The sequence below is a fragment of the Gymnoscopelus microlampas genome, assembly GCF_963454915.1.
Source record: "Gymnoscopelus microlampas genome assembly, chromosome: 5".
NCBI classification, from domain to species: domain Eukaryota; kingdom Metazoa; phylum Chordata; class Actinopteri; order Myctophiformes; family Myctophidae; genus Gymnoscopelus; species Gymnoscopelus microlampas.
Window position 1 is genome coordinate 31,396,357 of NC_139942.1, and position 19,561 is coordinate 31,415,917.

Consider the following 19,561-nt stretch of genomic DNA (forward strand, 5'->3'; position numbering starts at 1 on the left):
ATAAATCTTTATGATTTTATATTTTTGGAGAGACTGGAACAGCAAAGTATAGTATGTCTGGGACATCGCTATAGTTCGTCATTTGATTATGCAAGTGTCAATGTTACTATAAGAAACTGGGAAGTTTGACATATGGAGTCAGAGGGCAGGATTCTGTAGCATACTGTATGTGAGAAGGCAGATCATCCCATTCCCATGCAGTGTGTTTGCAGGAGAAGCCAGATTCACACAAAATGCTACAAATATCTGCCCCAAATTTCAATCACATTAAACACAGAGCCAAAAGCTATTTCACTTACATCCATAGCAGGCACCACAAAAGCTAGCCTATAATGTTCCTCTTGTGTTGCAGAAATGTTGGAGGTGGTGGTGGGAGGTGTGTGTGCACGAGGAAGAAGCTGGAAGGTACTGTATCATGACCAACCCCTCCCTCCCACTCAAAAAAGAGAAGCATGGTGTGTGTGTGTGTGTGTGTGTGTGTGTGTGTGTGTGTGTGTGTGTGTGTGTGTGTGTGTGTGTGTGTGTGTGTGTGTGTGTGTGTGTGTGTGTGTGTGTGTGTGTGTGTGTGTGTGTGTGTGTGTGTGTGTGTGTGTGTGTGTGCTTACATTGTTCACACACAAAAAAATGACACTCCCCCATTCCCTGCCTTCAATTTACATTGTCTCACCATCTGCTGATGGTGACTTTGGGTTGCTATAGCATATGCACCAAATTGATATCTTCTCCAGACAGAGGTAATCCTGATGTTAGCAAGCTACCGTATTTAATCCTTTGGGAATTAATGAACCAATAGAAGGGTGAATGCTCCCATCGGGCAGACAAGTGGAAGGATTCTGCAGCATTACACGTGCAATCACCCAGCCCCAATTATTTAGTGAATCTTACAGCAGAATGCCAAAGCATCTATTGGCATCCCTTCAGTGGCCACTGTCATCAGGAAATTGTTTTCCTGTAGAATAAACAGCAATCAGCAGAGGCAAATCATCCAATGCTCAGTTTTTTTCCTGGATCAGAAGCTCAAGTAATTATTTTCATACATTGTGTCTCATGGATACTTTGCACGGAGAGAGGGCTACTAAAGGAGGTAATAGTATTCTGGCGTATGTCCAGTAGCAGGTGGTCCATATAATGCTCACGCCAACCATGTGAACTATAACGGTGATGATGGTGAATGGTTTCTCATGTTCTACTATAATTGTGAGGACTTTTGGCCCTAATAAGTCTATCGTAAGATGTCAGATAATAGTCATCGATCAGTTATGTTTTAAGCTTCACATTTGAAAATGCAAAAATGGCAACCACTGTTTTCTCTTTCTGTCTACATGCTGTTGAAACAAAAACACATCATTTTGGTGCTCATAATTTCCCCACACAGCATAATGACTATTATTCATTGCGTATGTCAAACTATCACATAGAGAGCTGTTGTCACATGTCTCGCCTTCTGTCCTTTCCTGCAACAGAACTATGCATTAGGAGTAAGTAACTATTTGGTAAAACAATATATTTCCAATCCTGCTGAATTATCATGGCTCAGTAGATAGTTAACTTGCCTTAAAAAGGCATAGATGGAACATTTTTGCCCAGAGCCCCTAAGTCAGCCATAAAGTTTGTCTTGTTATGTTATGTTTATTTATTTGACATGGACATCACAATTACATTGGACGAAAACCTATATACGCTTCAGTGTATATAGCGCGCGCACACACACACACGCACGCACGCACGCACGCACGCACGCACGCACGCACACGCACACGCACACACACACACACACACAATTAACATCATCAAAATCAGACGCAATACATTAACTTGTGAAAACAAAAGAATCATTCAGATAACCAATCAGTAACTACACATGTGAGCACAGTTGATTTGATTTGATTTGAACCATAATTTGAGTCCTCTGTTAAACACATTACCATCCGACTCTAGTTTTAGAATCGTAGGCAAAGACTTCCAAAGGTTTACCCCCTTTAACGAGAAGGCAGACTGTCCGAATGTGTTGACACCAGTCACCAATTGTTGATGCTTGTGTAGTGTCTGACACCTACCAAACAGGCATCAGTAGTCAATGTCCAAAACTTAAGCCTGCATCATGTGATTTTTGGAACTGACCAAGTGTGGTACCCAAAAGTCCAGGGGAAAGAATAAAAAATCCAGCAGGGGACAAAATTAAAATACCAAATACTACATATAGGCCTATTATATTGTGGGTTGAAGATTGGCAGGAGAGATCTCACAATAAAACAGGCTCCAACAAAGCTCAACTAAACAATGCAACAAATTGCAACTACCCCAATTGCCCATCGTCTCGCAAACCAAACTCATACACATACCAAATTGAACATTTGACATCAAACAACACAAATCACAATAAACATGCAACACCACTATCCAACTCAAATGACAAGCACAATTAACCAACAAAACATAAGTGTGGAAGCACCTCAAGGCATACCGGGAAACCAAATTAAACCAAATTGGACCTATGATGGATCATGGCTGAATAATGAAGAATACACTTGCCTATAATGAAGCATGGGCATGGCTCAGCGATGCGCTGGGGCTGCTTTGCTTCCTCTGGCACTTGAAACCTGCAGAATGTGGAGGCCAAGATGGATTCAATCAAGTATCAGGAAATCCTAGGAGAAAACATTCTGTCTGTGAGGAAGCTGACGCTTGGGCATCATTGGACCTTCCAACAGGACAATGATCCTTAGAATACCTAAAAATCCCCTAAGGCTTTGGTTCAGAGGAAGTCCTGGAAGATTCTAGAGTGGCTGTCACAGTCTCCTGACTTGAACCCCATAGAAAATCTCTGGTGGGATTTGAAAATGGCTGCAAAACACGATCCCAAGAATAATTGTGCACTGGAGACCACTGCACACGAGGAATGGGCTACTATGGTCTCAAAAACACACATCCAGCAGAAGTGGTTTCTACATATTCAGTGAAGCAGAAATCCTGCTGGGAGTTCCCAGAAAAGTTTTTTTTGTTTTGTTGCTCATCTCTACTTCTAATCTAATCTAGGACAGATGATGAGTGTCTTTGTTGTTGTTGTCTGACAGTGGAAGTGTGAGTGTGACGCAAACCGAGCACTCGCAGGGCTCATCGTTTTCAAAGAGGGCCTTACTGCCGTGAGTGGGTGGGGTTAACGACACAGAATTGGCAAGACACCAACGTGCAGATCACCAGTGACACCAGCACTCAAACAGCAGACCAACAGATCAGTGTGCTTGCTGAAGATGTGAGGAGTTGAGTGGGATCATCCTGTTAGGCACTCATTGGTTCAGAATTGATCCTGACCATGTACCTCAATCCTCCACCGGAGCAAGTGGTTTGAGGGTGACATTCATTCATTCATTCATTTATTCAAAAAGGTATCAAATACAGCACAACATCTCTTGTCATTGTGGAAAACATGTGTGCTTGTCTATTTCAGAAGAATACACATTTGACAGATAGTTGAAGCTGTATCTTAACCCCAGGACAAGTGTATTGTTCCGATTACATATTATTGATGTTATATTGGTATATATGGTGTATGTGAACTTAGAAAACGTGTTATTGTCTCAACACTGAATGGTCATATAATTCAGTTAGAAGGCTTTAGATTACATCCCTTTCTGTGCCCCTGAGACAGAGGTTGTGGATGTGACATAACATTGGTTTGCTGCAGGCATGAGCCTCACTCTGGGATTTTGCCACCAGCCTTCTTCCTGTTTTCATGTTCCAGTTGCAGTACATCGTGATTTGGGAGGAAATTACTGTTGACACTGACAGTTCCTACAAAAACAAATGATGTCCCCACAGATGCTAATCTCACACACACACACACACACACACACACACACACACACACACACACACACACACACACACACACACACACACACACACACACACACACACACACACACACACACACACACACACACACACACACACACACACACACACACACACCTTCAACTCAACTTCAACTTTATTGTCAGGTTTACAGGCGTAAAGAAGTGGGTGAAATTATTTTTCATACAAGATTATTTGCAGTTTTCATGAGAGGGAAGACGAATAGAGACAGAAAGAAACAAGGAAAACAGGTCAGATATGAAATATTGTATAGGGCACAGGCTGCCCCGTGACAGACAGGATTGTTCACCCCCTCACTTTCCTGGATTCATTCTTCCTCCGTTTGAGGTGTAGGTGATGTTCAACAGCATACAGATGACTGGACACCAATGTTGTCAACTCATCAGTACTCTGTTTGGGAGTACAGTGTGAACATAAAAAGTATAAGCTGATATCGGTCAGCTGTGAAAGTAGTCCCATTTTGTTTACTGTAGTACCAACATGGTGCGCTCAAGACTTCTCAAGTTGAGCGCAGATCTCCACCAGGGCATCACTGTCTGATGCAGTAATGTCAAAGTCAAACTGTGTCCCTCTGTTTTTCTCTGTCTGTGTCTTGTCAGATAAAGTGTGAGTGTGTGTGTGTGTGTGTGTGTGTGTGTGTGTGTGTGTGTGTGTGTGTGTGTGTGTGTGTGTGTGTGTGTGTGTGTGTCTGTGTGTCCCTGAGGCCTGAGCTAATCTTACAAACTACAGTACCGATCAGCATCAAAGTGCTTGTGCACGCTGCTGTAGGCCAAGTAAGTCGCCCCTGAACATGTTTCCAGTTGGCCTCATGGTGGCGCCATGTCAAGTCTTCACTCTCTTATCTTCACCATCAATTTATCATAATTTAATCTGTCAAGTCTGTCTTGGTATTATTTGCAAAGGTTTGGACTAAGCAGTCCTCACATTTTTATGTGATTAACTCCTCTTAACTCACCGTCTCAATTAGTATGCATTTTAAAACCAAAATAACATACATTTTCATATGTCAGGTAAGCTCTAGTCTAGTCGAACAATGTGTTGTTCGACTGTATATTTCATATACATGTTTTATCCCTGCTTCCTCATTCTCCATTTACATAAAAAAAATCCCTTGAAGCTCCATTATAGTCAGATCGGGTCATAGCTTTTCTATAGAGTTAGGTAGGGTATGTGATATTTTTTGATCAAAACAAAATGTTTTTTGTTAAAAGGTTAAAGCACTATATTCTGGTAGTAATCATTGCTATAGAGTGCTTGTTCAGTAACAGGGGTGTCCTCGTCTCTGGAGCTCTTTAATAAACAGAAAATAAATTTTCAGATAGGTGACAAAACTTCAGACAATCAGGAGAGTACCCATTTATCAGCTTCATTTGTATAGTGTTCCAGTTCCAATTTTGTCTGCTCATTTCTTTGTGTCACCACTTCCATTTCACTTGTTTAATCTGTATCCTGACTGAGTTCTCTGAACAAACACTCTATAGCAATGAATGAGTACTATCAGAATATATAGCTTTTTAACACTTTTAACCAAAGAAAGTCTCTTACCCTACCTTTAATAATACTGCTCCTACACAAGCACCGTCACTCCCACGGCCTGTGACAGATCGGATGTGATTGACTCAAGCCTAATTTATACTTCATTATATAATGGTGTACAGTATATAAATTAACCACTTGACCCCTAGCGTCCCTATTCTGGGGGAACATTAGGCAAAATTAGCAGATCTACAAGCTTGTAGATCAGCTATTTTTGGCAACGTATTAGTTTACCAAGTATAGAGGATTTAACTGGTTAAGCATCACTCCATCTTTCCACTTGCCAGTGAAGGTGGAACAGAGCCCTCAATCAAAGACCAAGGGGCTGTTCTCTCCAAACTTTGGGTGGATCTTCAAGAACAGCACCAGCTCATTGGCCTTGTAGTTATGTGTCTGCCCTGAGACTGCATCCCCAACTCCCTCAAAGATGTTTGAAAACATTCTAAACTACACATTAGTAGCATCTGCACTATACCATTACCAAAGATTGGAAATATGTTCAACTATGCACATGGCATCTCATTTATGCTTGGATCCCTCTAGCTTAAAACACCCATGCCACCCACATGGAAATCGTCAGTGGTGTGTAGGTAAGTGTGACTGCCCCTACACACACACGTAGCTGTCTGAAAACGTGACGTACACTCAGGAACAGGCACAGATGGCGTCGTTTCTCCGTAACAAGAGCTGAGTCCTTCGAAGGTTATTTGAAGGCAAGTATATATATTGCACATTTCAACAAGGCAATTCAAAGTGCTTTACACACAACATTAAGACAGTAAGACACAGGCCGATTGAAGGCTAATTACTGTACATCATAGTGCCGCGAGCAAAGCGGTCCCATTATTTCTGCCCCCCTCCCCCAAATTAGTTATGAAAATTCCCTGATTCCTCCACACATGTAATCTTGTCACTGCTGACACCTACTGGTGGGTCTACAAAATGGTTGGTACTAGGGATGTTATTGAACCCATGTGCCACCTCCTCCAATACATATGCAATCTCCTGTTGCTTCTTTTCAGCTGCCAGTGAGTAGCTTCCCTGGGAGGACATAGCATGTGTGAAGGAACAGCCTATTCCTCATAGTTCAACACTCCTGCTGACAGGCACCCTTAACCGACCTGTATAGGAGAATAGCACAGCGACAAAGTACGTCATCCCCGTCCAGTTTCCCCAAGACTGTCCTCGCCACCACCGGCTCCCCTTCCTCAACCAATTGTGTTAATGGAATGCCCGGCAAAGCCGGATGCACCACAGAGAATTCAAAACCCTGCATGGTGTGGAGGAACTTTATCCCTGCGCCACCTGAGCTCCCATTTTGAAAGCTACTTCAAATGCAAATTACTTCAAGTACAAGTCCTGCAAATGACTTCAAGTACAAGTCCTCCATAGACTGTCCCATTTAACAAGGCCCGGTTCCGGCCTTCACATCCTTCAAAGGAGTACTGGCTGCTCAAAGTTATGGTGCCCAGTAGAATCCATATTTCTGTGCTAAGTGATTAAATGCATGGATAAGTAACACAGGTAACCAAAGGGAAATTTAGGCGAGCCATCATAAATCAAGACTTACAGTACTATGGCTACTAACACACTGGTCCCATCTAGTACACAATACTACTGATCTATTTTCATCTAATGTTCGTCTATCATGAAAAGCCCAGAATAGTTCAGGCCATGAACATAACTTGACTTTGTCCCCTTAAGCGTTTTTATGCACCAGACCCTGGTTTAATATATATATTTTTTTATATATATATTTGTATTGTAGTGTTTAATTTACCCCGGGCACACACCAAGACAAAAGCCAATCAATGTTTCATTTATGTGGTAATAAATTATTAATCATTGAATCTTGATGTGGTGTAACTTGTGATGACTTTATTATGAGCATATACTGTCCCCTGCAGGTGACAGGTAAGACTTCGTTATTCATCAGTATTAGTTTTAATACATCAATCTCAGTTTCTGTGAAAAACTAAAACCATTACATTGAGGTAAGAGTATCATTCAACAGCTCTTTGGTGGCCATCTGTATCCACACTGTTCTCTTAAAATCATATGTCACAAAATCTGTGGTATAAAGTATGTTGGTTTATTTTTCCTTACTGACAATACACAAATATTTCAAATGCTAACTGATGTCATACATAGTCCCCTGGAGACTAGAGTTGTGTGGTGACCACAGGAGTGATTCCGTGGATGAGCAGTGTGGGTCCCAGGTCTCGACTCAAGAGATCCAGCTGGTGCAGGTAGGCCTGGTAGCGGTTTGTGTCGGCTGGTGGGCGAGGCAAGTACAAGAAACGCACAGCAGGTGGTGGGGCTCCATGCTGACGAATCAAACTGTTGACTGCAGAGATATATTCATCTGTGAGCTGAGCAGCGTTGTTGGGGAACCTCTGTATATTATCCTCTACTGCCTCCTTCTCCTGCTCTTTGTGCATGCCTTCCTCCTCTTCTTTCAACTCCACTTCCTTATCAACTTGTCCATCAGGTTTCCTGCTCCCCGTTTCATTCTCTTGTCTCCTCTGCCAGTGAAGTGCCACCACCTGGTCCCAGGCCACAGTCTCAACCTGGGCTGAGATCCTAAGTTCATTCAGCATTTGCCTTAGCTTCTCCTGCTCCTCCGCCTGCAGGCTCCAGCCAGCTTCCACACACAGGAAGAGGCGGAGTCGAGTCTGTTTCCAGGCACGGGACTCATGGAGCACGGAGGCCAGCTGCAGCAGGAAGAGTGAGCAGGTGTCGACATAGCCGCAGTTGTCTGGTCGAAGGAGGTTCAGAGGCCACACATCAACAAATGGCCCCGTCCTGCGACCTTGAGCCCAGAACTTGTGGTCTGACACCACAACCTCTTCCCGGTTTAACTGGTCAAAGTAGCGGGCAAGAGTCACGTTCTTCCCCATTTTGATGGCATCAGTGATCACAGACACATATTCCTCTGCCTGGAGGTGTTTGGTTTCCCAAACACGTCTCAGATTTGGGAAGGACAGCCGTTGTTCTCCATGGGCGTTGGTTGGGCTCAGGCTTTTGCCTTCCAGATGGTCTTGTGGGGTACAGTCATCATAGAAACCTAGGACAAGAGTGTTTGGCCTCATCCCACCTAAAGGTTGCAAGTGTTTTTTATTTGTCACATGCACTTACAATAAAGCTATGGCAACACTGCAGGCAGTGAAATCTTTGTAATTAGAGCCTCCTCAAAAGTGTTAACAAAAATGTAACTGCAATAACAATGGTCATAAAAAAGATAGCTATAAGCAAAACAAAAAAAGCAAGGTAGACCTTTATTGATCCCGTGGGGGAAATTCAGTTAGGGGGTTAAGTATCTTGCTCAAGGACAAGTTGACACATAATGTTGACTGGGAGGGCAGGGGGGCAAACAGGTGACCTTCCGAATTCCCAGGCGGCCTCTCTACCCACTCAGCTACTGTACTGCCATCCATACACATAGAATATGTTGCAAAAACCTCAACAACTATATTTGTGAGGGTGACAAGCTGTACACAAAAGGGTGAAGTGAAATGCTTGGAAAAAGCAGTACACACACATTTCTGGTGATGATTATTTAATGATGAAAACTAACATTCTACAGAAAAGTGGTAAACTTGCTCACCGAAGCCAGTGATGAAGAGCAGGTTCTGGACTCCGTGTCGGACAGAGTCAGCCAGGGTTAGGTTGACAAAGGCCTTGATGTTCAGATGATCCACCAATGACAACCACGAGTCATAACAGTTCTGCAGAGGGTCAGTAGGCAACCCATCTAGAGGAACACACACACGTAGACTTCTCAATGGACCATCATTGATATACTACACTTTAAAACCTTTCCCACATGTCATGCAGTCAACAATCACATGGTTTTTGTTTTGTTCCCTATGATAAAACGGACCCTTTTCACAGCGACCATTTGGACAGGTCAATGCAGCTGAAGGTAATAATGTTAATAGTAGGTGCGTTTCATTAGGTGTCTGTATGCAATCATGGAAAATGGTAAATGGTCTGCATGTATATAGTGCACTACTAGTCAGCTACTATAATCCCAAAACACTTTAATATGCTCCACATTCTCCCAGTCATACACACTGATGGTGGAGGCAGCCACACAGGGCGCCTGCCTTCTCATCGGAACGCATAACTCTTTAAGTTAACTATACAGGAGCTGCCCGTGCTGGCACACAGTAACACCTTAATGTAGCACAACTAACGTTCATGTTATTACCTTCAGCTGTGTTTTCTGTTAAAATAGCCGGTGTGAAAAGGGTCTGCACAATAAACAAGAAAGTGGCTCTGCAATATAAGAGTGTAACAGCTTTTAATAAAATAACACATTTTATATCGTAGTATAAATGGACTGTTAACTACTTTGAACCTGGCATCCCTATTTTGGGCATGTCATAGGTGAAAACATAATATATCATTATCGAAAATAGCTGATTTACGTACAAGCTGTGATCTAGTTGATGAGCCATTTCTATATTTTTGTGCGACAGCGATACTGTTCAAATAAGTATAAAACAGGGCTTAAAGGGATAGTTCACCCCCAAAATGACTTTTTAGTGGTTAATCAGATTAATCGATTTAGTTAAAAAAAAATAGATAAAAAAAACATTAGGTTGATTCATCTATATGGAAAGTAAAACAAAAACACGCTTCTCAATTATTCGATTAATCAAAAATGTAAGAGACTAGAAGAAAATATCAATAGTTGCAACCTTACACTTACCCAGTAACCCCAGCTGGACATGGCCCAGGACAAAGAGGCCACTTTTCTTTAGGTCATTGATGAAGGTGATAAGACCTGTACAACTGTGTGGGTTAGCCACCATGAGCAGCACCTGAGGTCTCCAGAACTTGACGTGGTCCTTGCGCACATCTAGCATCAATAAGTACTTGCGCACCTGTGAGAACAGATAGAACAGTGAGCATGAGAGTTGAAGGATGATACAGTATTGTTATTCAATAACTTATAGCTGATGTAAATAGTCGCTGTCGAGCAGAAACCTTGTATCCGCATATTTAAACTTTTTATGTTTTTATTTAAATTGATGCCCTACATTGTCCTATAAGAGTGTCTTGCAAAAGTAGCGAAAATAGCAGATATACAAGCTGACGCTGTGTGAGCTGCCATTTTCAAAATAACTACAATTGATCCATTGGAAAACTGATTATTTTTTCCATTTCATGAAAAGTAACCGTTTTGGACATAGAAGGTTTCCACCTGACAGCGATGATATTCTAGTACTACCGGTTGCTACACTAGAATGTACCTGGTGGAAGATAAGGGCCTGGCTGATGTAGCCCCAGTTGTTGGTGGGACAGAGGTAGTGTATGAGCAGCAAGAGCAGCAGCATGAATGCTATGCTGGCAAAGGCATAGATTGCACTGATCAGGAACATCATCACCAAGCAGCCCAGGATGCCGAGGACACATGTATGCCAAGTGAACAAACGGAATGAAGGTCTAAACAGCAGAGGGAAAGAACAGGCGGTTCATCCAAATTTTTCACAAGGATCACAAATGTCTGCATAATGTGAAAATCCACCAGTGAATCCATTAATTTACTGCAACACTGCAATCAAGTTCTGTAAATTCTTAAAAAATATAGAATGTATTAAAATAAGTGTTAAATAGCTCTATATTCCCATTGATATAGAGTGTTTGTTCAATAACAGCTCCAGCTCAGAAAAGACATTTTCAGGTTGGGATACACAACATTTCATCCAATCAGGAAAAGAGAACTTATACAGGATACAGAACAAGTTGAATTGAAAGTGATTAAACAAACAAAAACAATTAGCAGACAAAATTGGAACACTATAAATTGAAGCGGATATCCTGTTTGGTTAAAATTGGCAACCCACCTGAGCATTAATTTTCTGTTTACTAAAGTGCTGGAGAGATGGGACCCCTGTTACTTAACACTAAAGCAATGATTACAATCAGAATATAGAGCTTTAACTTTTCAACTAAAAACGCTTTGTTTGAACCAAAATATATCACTTATGGTACCTTTAAATATCCAATATTTTTTGCATAATACAGTATAGTGCCTGGGACACCATGAATACAGCAAAGAAATGCAAGGTTTCGCAACAGTAACTAGAGTTTGTCATCTCACTGTGTGTTCAGATTACCAGCGACAATTTTCAGTTGAGCAAGTGGCAACATGAAGCTACATGTACATACAGTGCTGTGTGAATGGCTACAAATCTTAATTTGAATGCTCAAATGATGCATGTTCCTGGCTTGACCTACAGTAAATTAAGGAAACAATTATTCTTGCCATTACTACTTGATATTAATTGAAGGGCAACATTGTAGCATAGTCACGGTTTTGAGGCTTTGTTGCCTGTAGTTTGAACACAGTTTTGTCTTCTTTTCATGCTTAATAAAAGATTTTCCCATTTCCAAAGAGCACCTAAGGAATGTAGCCTACTATTTCTTCTTATTCAAGAGTACAGTTTTTTTGCCTTTCGACACAGTTATGGTGTTTCTTTAACTGTATTGCACCTGAAGTTGGGTGCTGATGCCCATTCCAGGGCCAAACAGGCAAGGTCCACAGCAGCATAGACCAGCAAGAAGAAGATCGTTACAATGCCTGCGATGGTGTTCAGTTTCCCAGCGAACAGCACCACCTAATGGTAGGGAAAATTAACCACAAATCCAATGAGCATTAGAACTCAATTGAAGTAATTCAAATGAGTAGTGCATGAGTTAAAGCCGTGTTAAGACTAAGAGATAGTCAGACCTTCCCTAAGCAGATCCAATGTGGAGTAATTCTAAACTTCAGTAAGTAACTGAAAAACTGTTGACATAATAGTGTACCTGTGCTAGGGCCCAGGAGATGAGAACTGAGGCCCAGGGGTTCCCACTCAGAGAGGTTTTCCTCGCCAAAGCAAGGACCCCACCTGTAAACAACAGTAAAGCCAATGTCAGCCTGACATTGGCTTGGGTATGACGATATAGTTTATTTTGGGTCAAATGAACTAAAAGCTGATAACCGAGTCAGCTTATATTGATCTCAAAGCCGAAAAGTACTACTTTAATCATTCAATTTTGGAACGAGCAACCTAACCTTGAGATGTTGATTAGACTGGGGGGTTATGACACCTCTTTCTCTCTCTCATATACAAAATACAACTCATTTTTGTGCAGAATGGTGTTGCAGATCACCAGCGAATGTTCCTCGGACCACCAAGGGGTCTGCAGACCCCAGGTTGGGGACCCCTTATCTAGATGATGCCTGGAATCTTTCAACTTCTAACAGCCTGTGTTGACTATAACCCCCAAATCACGTTTTGCAGATACAATCTAGGTTAATTTGTCACTCACTGATGCAGGTAAAAGCAGTGCAATTATACAAGGTCAAATTATACACGGTCAAAATGTAAAGCCATCTGCTGTGTCATGTGATGCTTCTCAATTAAATGCTGTCTGCTCTATGAAAATGAGACATTTCTCACATTTGAGGCGCAGGCCTCTTATTTGGAGCAGATGGCTTGCCACGATTAAAGTACTGACTCAGCTTCACAATTATACTTTCATCCTTGTGACAGACTACATTTCATTTAAATCACTCAAAAACAGCTGGTGACAAGATGGCATCAGCTGCAAAATAAATATTTATCCTCAGTTATATGAACATCATTCCTGTAACCAGATGCGTGACATTCTGGGTGATGTGCATGTTAAGTGTCTTTTGGCCCACTTCCCATCCAACACATCAAAAATAGACATTTTTGTCTATACATTAAATATGATATACTTTTGCCAGAATTTAATTGTTACCTACTTTCTCCATGGGTTCCATTTAATCGTTTTATAAATAATTATACCACTGCCCCAAACAAAAAAAACTTTAGTCAAGGCTCACAAGAACCCTCTTTTGCCACACCGATGCATGGAACAGAACTGTATACAGGTATTAGTGGAGGGCAAGAGAGACGGTATCTCACCAAACAAATTATCTTTGGACAAGGCGTAGAGGACCCGGGAGGCTCCTATGAGGTTACTCATGGCCGCAGACATGGTGGAGGAGTAGATGCCTATCGTGACCAGAGGCTTCCAAATGTTGATATCCCCCAGGAAACTGTAGTCTTTTTGTAGGAGGCAACTAAGAGAGGATGAAGGACGCAACTCCAGTGAGAAGAACTCTCTGTACCCATGTTGATCTCCAGACAAAGAATGGATTACATCACTGAACCTCGTTACTGAACATGTTGCTTACAATATTTGTGATCAACACTAACTTGGTTGCACTCCAGAGCATCTTGTCAGATGAAAAATGAATTAATTAGTGGATTATGGGAAATGATATGTTGTACTGATGTCTAAGAATGTTACCGTACTCACAAATTTAAATTTGGTTCAAACATGTTGCATGTAGGAGTGAATCAACTAATCAAATCATTGATCAACAGAAAAATCGAATTAGATTTTAGTGACTGAATAATTGGATGCATCTTGTAAATCATCGACAACGGATGGAAATTAGCTCCAAGCTAAATCCAGCATGTTTACATGAGACCATGTTCAGCTGACTGTGCTCACGTACATGTATTGAATGTTCATTAACATGTATTGTCTCGTACAAATAAACAGTAACAATTATTTTATGTGCCATTTAAAACGTCACCAAAATGTTTGTCTTTGTGCATATTATAAAACAGAAACGTTATGTTATTGACTGCTGGGTGAACATATTAAACATTTTCAGGATGTCAGTTTGGTTTCAGATAACTTGTGATGTAATTTCATGATCTTAATCAAATTGTATAGATTAATCAAAAATAGAATAAAATATTGACATATTAATCTTTTTTGATAATAATCGTTAGTTGCAGCCCATGTTGCATGTGTATCTCACCGGTCACAGGACGAAGCTGCAAGCAGACTCATCAGATTGTATGTAATGAAGGTTATGACAACCGCTGCAAGTGTCCCTCTTGGGATAGAGTAGCTGGGGTTTTTAAGATCACCTGTACACAGTGAACACAAACACACACATATACCTCACAATACTTTTTCTTAGACCCAATATGTGTTAGTGTGTCACTATCTCTCGACTCTTTTTATTTTCTATTACTAGCATTATTTGTTACTCGTAGCTGTATCTATTTTTCTGCAACAGTCTTATGTTTCATAACTGCTGTAATTCCATGACAACTGAATTTCTCTTGTGGGATCAACAAAAAGGTAGGAAGGAAGCCAGGAAGGTCTGTCTTTCGCTCTCATATCTGTATATAAATGTGGACTATCTCCAACCCCCCCCCCATGAAAAAATCCCTTCTTTTCACCAAGGACTCATATTTACAGGTTATCATGATTCGTGACCTATCTGTCTTCTCACCTGACATGTTGGATCCGGCCATGATGCCAGTGCAGCCATTGAACATGACAGCAAACACTGTGGTGAAGCTCATCATAGCTCCAGTGGTGTAGTCCACTGTGTAGTCAGCTGGAGAGAGTGGCAGGGTTATTTATAGGAAGGAAGACAGCAGGGATAAATAATATTCTCGATCACCACAGCCTTTTCTTCCCTGCTATAGACTGCATGAATACACAGCAGGTCAGAGAGGACAAGTCAAGGCCAATATAATGATGGGGGCTATAAATAAGTTCTTTGCAAACCCCAGGTTGCTTGAATAGACAAAGAGCATTCATTGACACTTATAAAATACCAAATCAATGCATGTAACAGAATAATAACCTACGCCATAGGTTACTCTCGAGGGTACGGAGCCGAAGGCGTGTGTAATTGGCACCGATCTGTCCTGTAGAGTTGACGCCAGAGTGTATGGGCAGGATCACACCATGGGGCTTCACAATGAAGAAGCTGATTAAGATTGAAGCCAGCACGGTGGTGACAATGATGAAGATGACAAATGTGGCTTTGGCATAGATGTGAGCGCCCACCTGAAACGACAAACCACTTTCTATGAGTAAAAACTGAGATGTGCTAGGCTAGGGAATAATCATTTTGAATGAAAACCATTCTTGTGTAAATTAAAAAAGGAGGAGAAAAAAAAAGGAAAAAACTGATTAACATCATAATAAAACAAAATCCCATGGATGTTCCTTTACTACTTTTAAAATACTTGTTACTTTACTGAGCCCCACCAGGCACACGATGAGACACAGGAAGAGCAGGACAGTGCCATACAGCACATGCCACCAGTATCCAGACGGCAACACCTGGTAAGGACCTGCCAGATTTGCCTCAAGGTCTGAGGTAGTTGGGGAAAAAGACAAAGTGTGATTAAAATGTGAGCACATACAAATGCACAGCCCTTGAGATTTTCCCTTTGTCCTCTATGCACCTTACCTTCTGGTATGGCATAGGCGGAGGTGACAGCTTCAACCAGTCCCAAAATGTAGAAGGCACTGCCACACACATTGGCAAAGAAAAACATGATCCCAATACTGCCACCAAACTCTGGGCCCAGGGCTCGGCTAATCATGTCTGAGTATCAACGCTGAGAAAAGTCACAGCTGTGAAGATTTGTACTTTATTGAGAAAATTGAGAGGAGTATTCTCACTACATCAATCATTCCCATTTCCTTCAGCCAAGTTTAAATTGTTGCGTCTAAGCAACACAAGAGCTTAGATTAAGGGCGGTGATACATTTCAGTTTTGAGAATATTCCAAACATAAGGGACAAAGGCTTGAGACAATTATTTCCACCAGATCATGTTTTCCCCTGTAATCTATCTTATTTAAAATGATGATACATGAACATACATGAATGCATATGAGAGTAAGTGGACTGAAAACAGTAGAGACTATGTACAGATGGTAATCACACGCCACGCTATTATTTCAGTCTTAATGTCCGCACACATTAAACTCAGTCTGAGCTGTCTTATGTCGGAGAGAAAGATGAAGAGGTATTAGAGCATGCCTCCTGATGCACTCTACTGAGCACATTTTCTAGGTTAAAGGATACAATAGGCCCCTCCAGCATCTAAAGCTCCATTCGTGGAAATAGCACAGACAGACAGCACAGTCATGATGATGATGAAATATGCCACCAAGAACATGGCAATGGATTGGTAGAGTCCCGCTTGTCCTACCACAAATCCTAAAGAGAGACAGTCAAGACAAGAGTAAATGGCTTCACAAAATGACATTATTGGGGAAGCCACTTCCACACTGGAAGATGATTAGCTACAGTATGGCAAAGCTACCCTAGGGAGAATTCTAGTTTGGTTTTAAAGCTAGAAAAAGTTGTTCAAACCACGTGATGATAAAATTGGCAATGTACGTGTTATACAAAACTACCAAAATATAATACATAAAAGCTCAATTGAATGTATGCTAAAGCCCACCTCAAAAGAAAACTATAACAACAGTATTCATGGCAAAGTACAAGGAATGTCAGTCTTGGTTTTGTATACAATGACTGTCCATCAGTCAGATACCTGCTTTCTAGAAACTACAGTTCAGGTGGGAGAATAACTTCTCTGAACATTTGTTATTAAATAGCAATAATCCACCATTATGACTCATGGACACTTTCAAGTTTAGTTTTACAAATTCAGATTAAAAATATTTAAAAAAAAACTACCACAGCGGTCAGGAGAAAGGAAAAATGGGACGGGCTGATCATAGGGACACAAGCAAATAGTAAAATAAACACAATAATACCTTTATCTTTATGGATCAAAATTGTTTATAGTGTCAGTAGTTAACTTAACTCTACTAAAAAGGCAACAAAAAAGTAATTTTAATTCTTGAATCACTATAATTTTGCAATTATGAATGTAGTTGAACTACCAAGCTGCTGCTTCACTTATCCCCTGCTAAATCTACTTTTATTAAGACCAATTATACACTAGACTGGGATCATTTATTCTTGCAAGTTGCTGATCCAGTCATGGTCTAGAACGGATACGGAAAATGTGCATGCATTTGTGCAATGCATGTGGGTCGATGTGGGTGTGCTGCAAACCATAGACATATTAAAGGTTTCTACATCTATGGTGCAAACAGTACACACAACACACTATGTTAGCTAAATTGTTCTTTGGATATATGCGTCCAACAAACTGCAGGCTGATGTCCAGTGGTGTAAAGTAACTAAGTACATTTACTCAAGTACTGTACAATTTTTAGGTACTTTCACTTTACTGGAGTATTTTCCAAATTCAATCATTTTACTCCACTACATCTCAGAGGTAAATATTGTACCTTTACTCGACTACAATTACTTGAAAACTTTTGAAAATAGCCGATCTACTGTGAGCTTGTATATCTGCCATTTTCAAAGGATTTTTATACATTTTGCACATTTGACAATTTGTGAAATGGGACCTTCTGCATAATAAGTACTTTTACTTGGTACTTTAAGTATATTCTGATGCCAATACTTTTGTACTTTTACTCAAGTACATTTTGATTGAAATGTACTTTAGGCTTTAACTTAAAGGAGTATTTCTACAATGTGGTAGGCCTACTGATACATTGTTTTACTTTAGTAGGCCTACTTTTTGTACCACCACTGCTGACGTCCCAACAGTCAGTCATACTCACCTATTCGCAGGAAGACAACCACGCTGAACATAGACAATAGAGTCGGAATAACCACTCCAAAAATGACTCCAAGCTTCTTGGGTGTTTTGCCCAGTGAATCCACTGTCACCCTGGACGCATTCACAGACCCACTGCTGAGGTTGAGTCGATAGTTAAGAAGTGGTGCTCTTTCATCTGCCATGGTGGCAATTCTACGACATCTACAACTGACTTTAGAGTTGAATAAATTGCGGAATGTCACAATTCACAAATGTAAAATAAATATAGCCTATATGTGCCCCTTTTCGGTGCAGTGAGTGAGTGTATGAATTCTTCAACCGGCTATTAAAATAATTCAGTCACTGTCGTCCACACGCAAACTCCCCACTGTCCCTAGCCACCCAGACCTGCACCAAACGCCGCAGTCGACCATTCTAATTGGGAAGATGACGTTGGCCACCTGTAATTGGTTCAATGAAGGGCCCAGCTTGACACAATTAAATTACCCAAGTATACAATCAGTCAGGATTAATATACTTATAATAATCATAACAATGGAAAAAGCAAAGAAGGCACGTAGCCTACATATCTATCACATTTCCAAGTAGGTTAAAAGTTACCAGGCAAGTTAAAATTGCAAATAGAATGAACACACAGTAGCCTACACTCACTAAATCTACAACAGAATACTTTGAAACTAACCTATAGATTAAGTCTAGTGTAGACATATTTAGAGTTCAAGTTATTATTCCCCCAATATCTACATTCATAACGAATATTGACAAATATAGATTATTATTATTATAATAATAAACAATGCTGGTATACAGGATTTTTATTGAAATAAAAATATTTGGATGTTAAACTGAGCCGTGCCAGACCTTTGCACCACAAAATATCCTTTCATGACAGCCAACAAAAGCACAATCTACTACAATAGGATGTTCTGGGCATTATTATTAGTTTCATTATTTCGTAAAAGAGTTTTTAGATTTAGATCTTTGGAATTAAAGCCTTTGTAACTTTTTTAATTAATAAAATATACATTTGCCCATTCTGTATGGTAGAGTATGTAATTCAATAGAACTTATACTACAATTGGAGTGGTTGTATTTTGTCTCCCTGCTCTTCTATTGAGACATTTAGATCGTGTCAAAGGTCATGTCTCACCTATGACACAGGATCTGACACAAATTTTGACCTGATGGTCAAGATTCAATTTATCCCCCGAGCAAGCAAGTCAATCAGTCTATTAGCTCAATGGTAAAAATGTCAGCACTTAAGCAGGAAACCAGGTTCAAATCCAGGTTAGAAGAGGAGAGAAATATGTATATATATATACATTTTTTTATATACTTGTGACCCATGTGTTTGGGAAACACTGAATCTAGAAAATATGCCATTAAAGGACAAGGCAAGGCCAGCACATCATTCATGCACAGTATATTCCTCAGTGTAAAACTGGATGGGTCCATTTGGGTCAATTTTACTGTGTATAGTCACTGGGGAGTGGGAACACTGGGGCAGCTGCCTATGCGCATAATAATCCACACCTAGATCTGATCTGCCTTTGACCTTTAGATGGTTTGGCAGTGATCCAAGATTTAGTAGATCTACTGTACATCACTTATTGCTTATGCAACC

The 19,561-nt window shown here is 40.7% G+C and overlaps 1 protein-coding gene across 1 annotated transcript; it reads right to left on the bottom strand.

Moving 5' to 3' along the window:
* Window positions 1–7,574: 7,574 nt before the first annotated feature.
* On the bottom strand, window positions 7,575–18,119 carry LOC311045033 (solute carrier family 12 member 9-like; the record flags this gene model as incomplete). Its single annotated transcript, XM_084056844.1, has 14 exons — window positions 7,575–8,509; window positions 9,020–9,166; window positions 10,130–10,304; window positions 10,674–10,866; window positions 11,917–12,041; window positions 12,232–12,314; window positions 13,362–13,519; window positions 14,273–14,384; window positions 14,756–14,863; window positions 15,120–15,321; window positions 15,526–15,632; window positions 15,731–15,868; window positions 16,353–16,487; window positions 17,939–18,119. The coding sequence occupies 14 exons, from the start codon at window positions 18,117–18,119 to the stop codon at window positions 7,575–7,577; spliced, it is 2,799 nt and encodes a 932-aa protein (XP_083912970.1).
* Window positions 18,120–19,561: the final 1,442 nt, after the last annotated feature.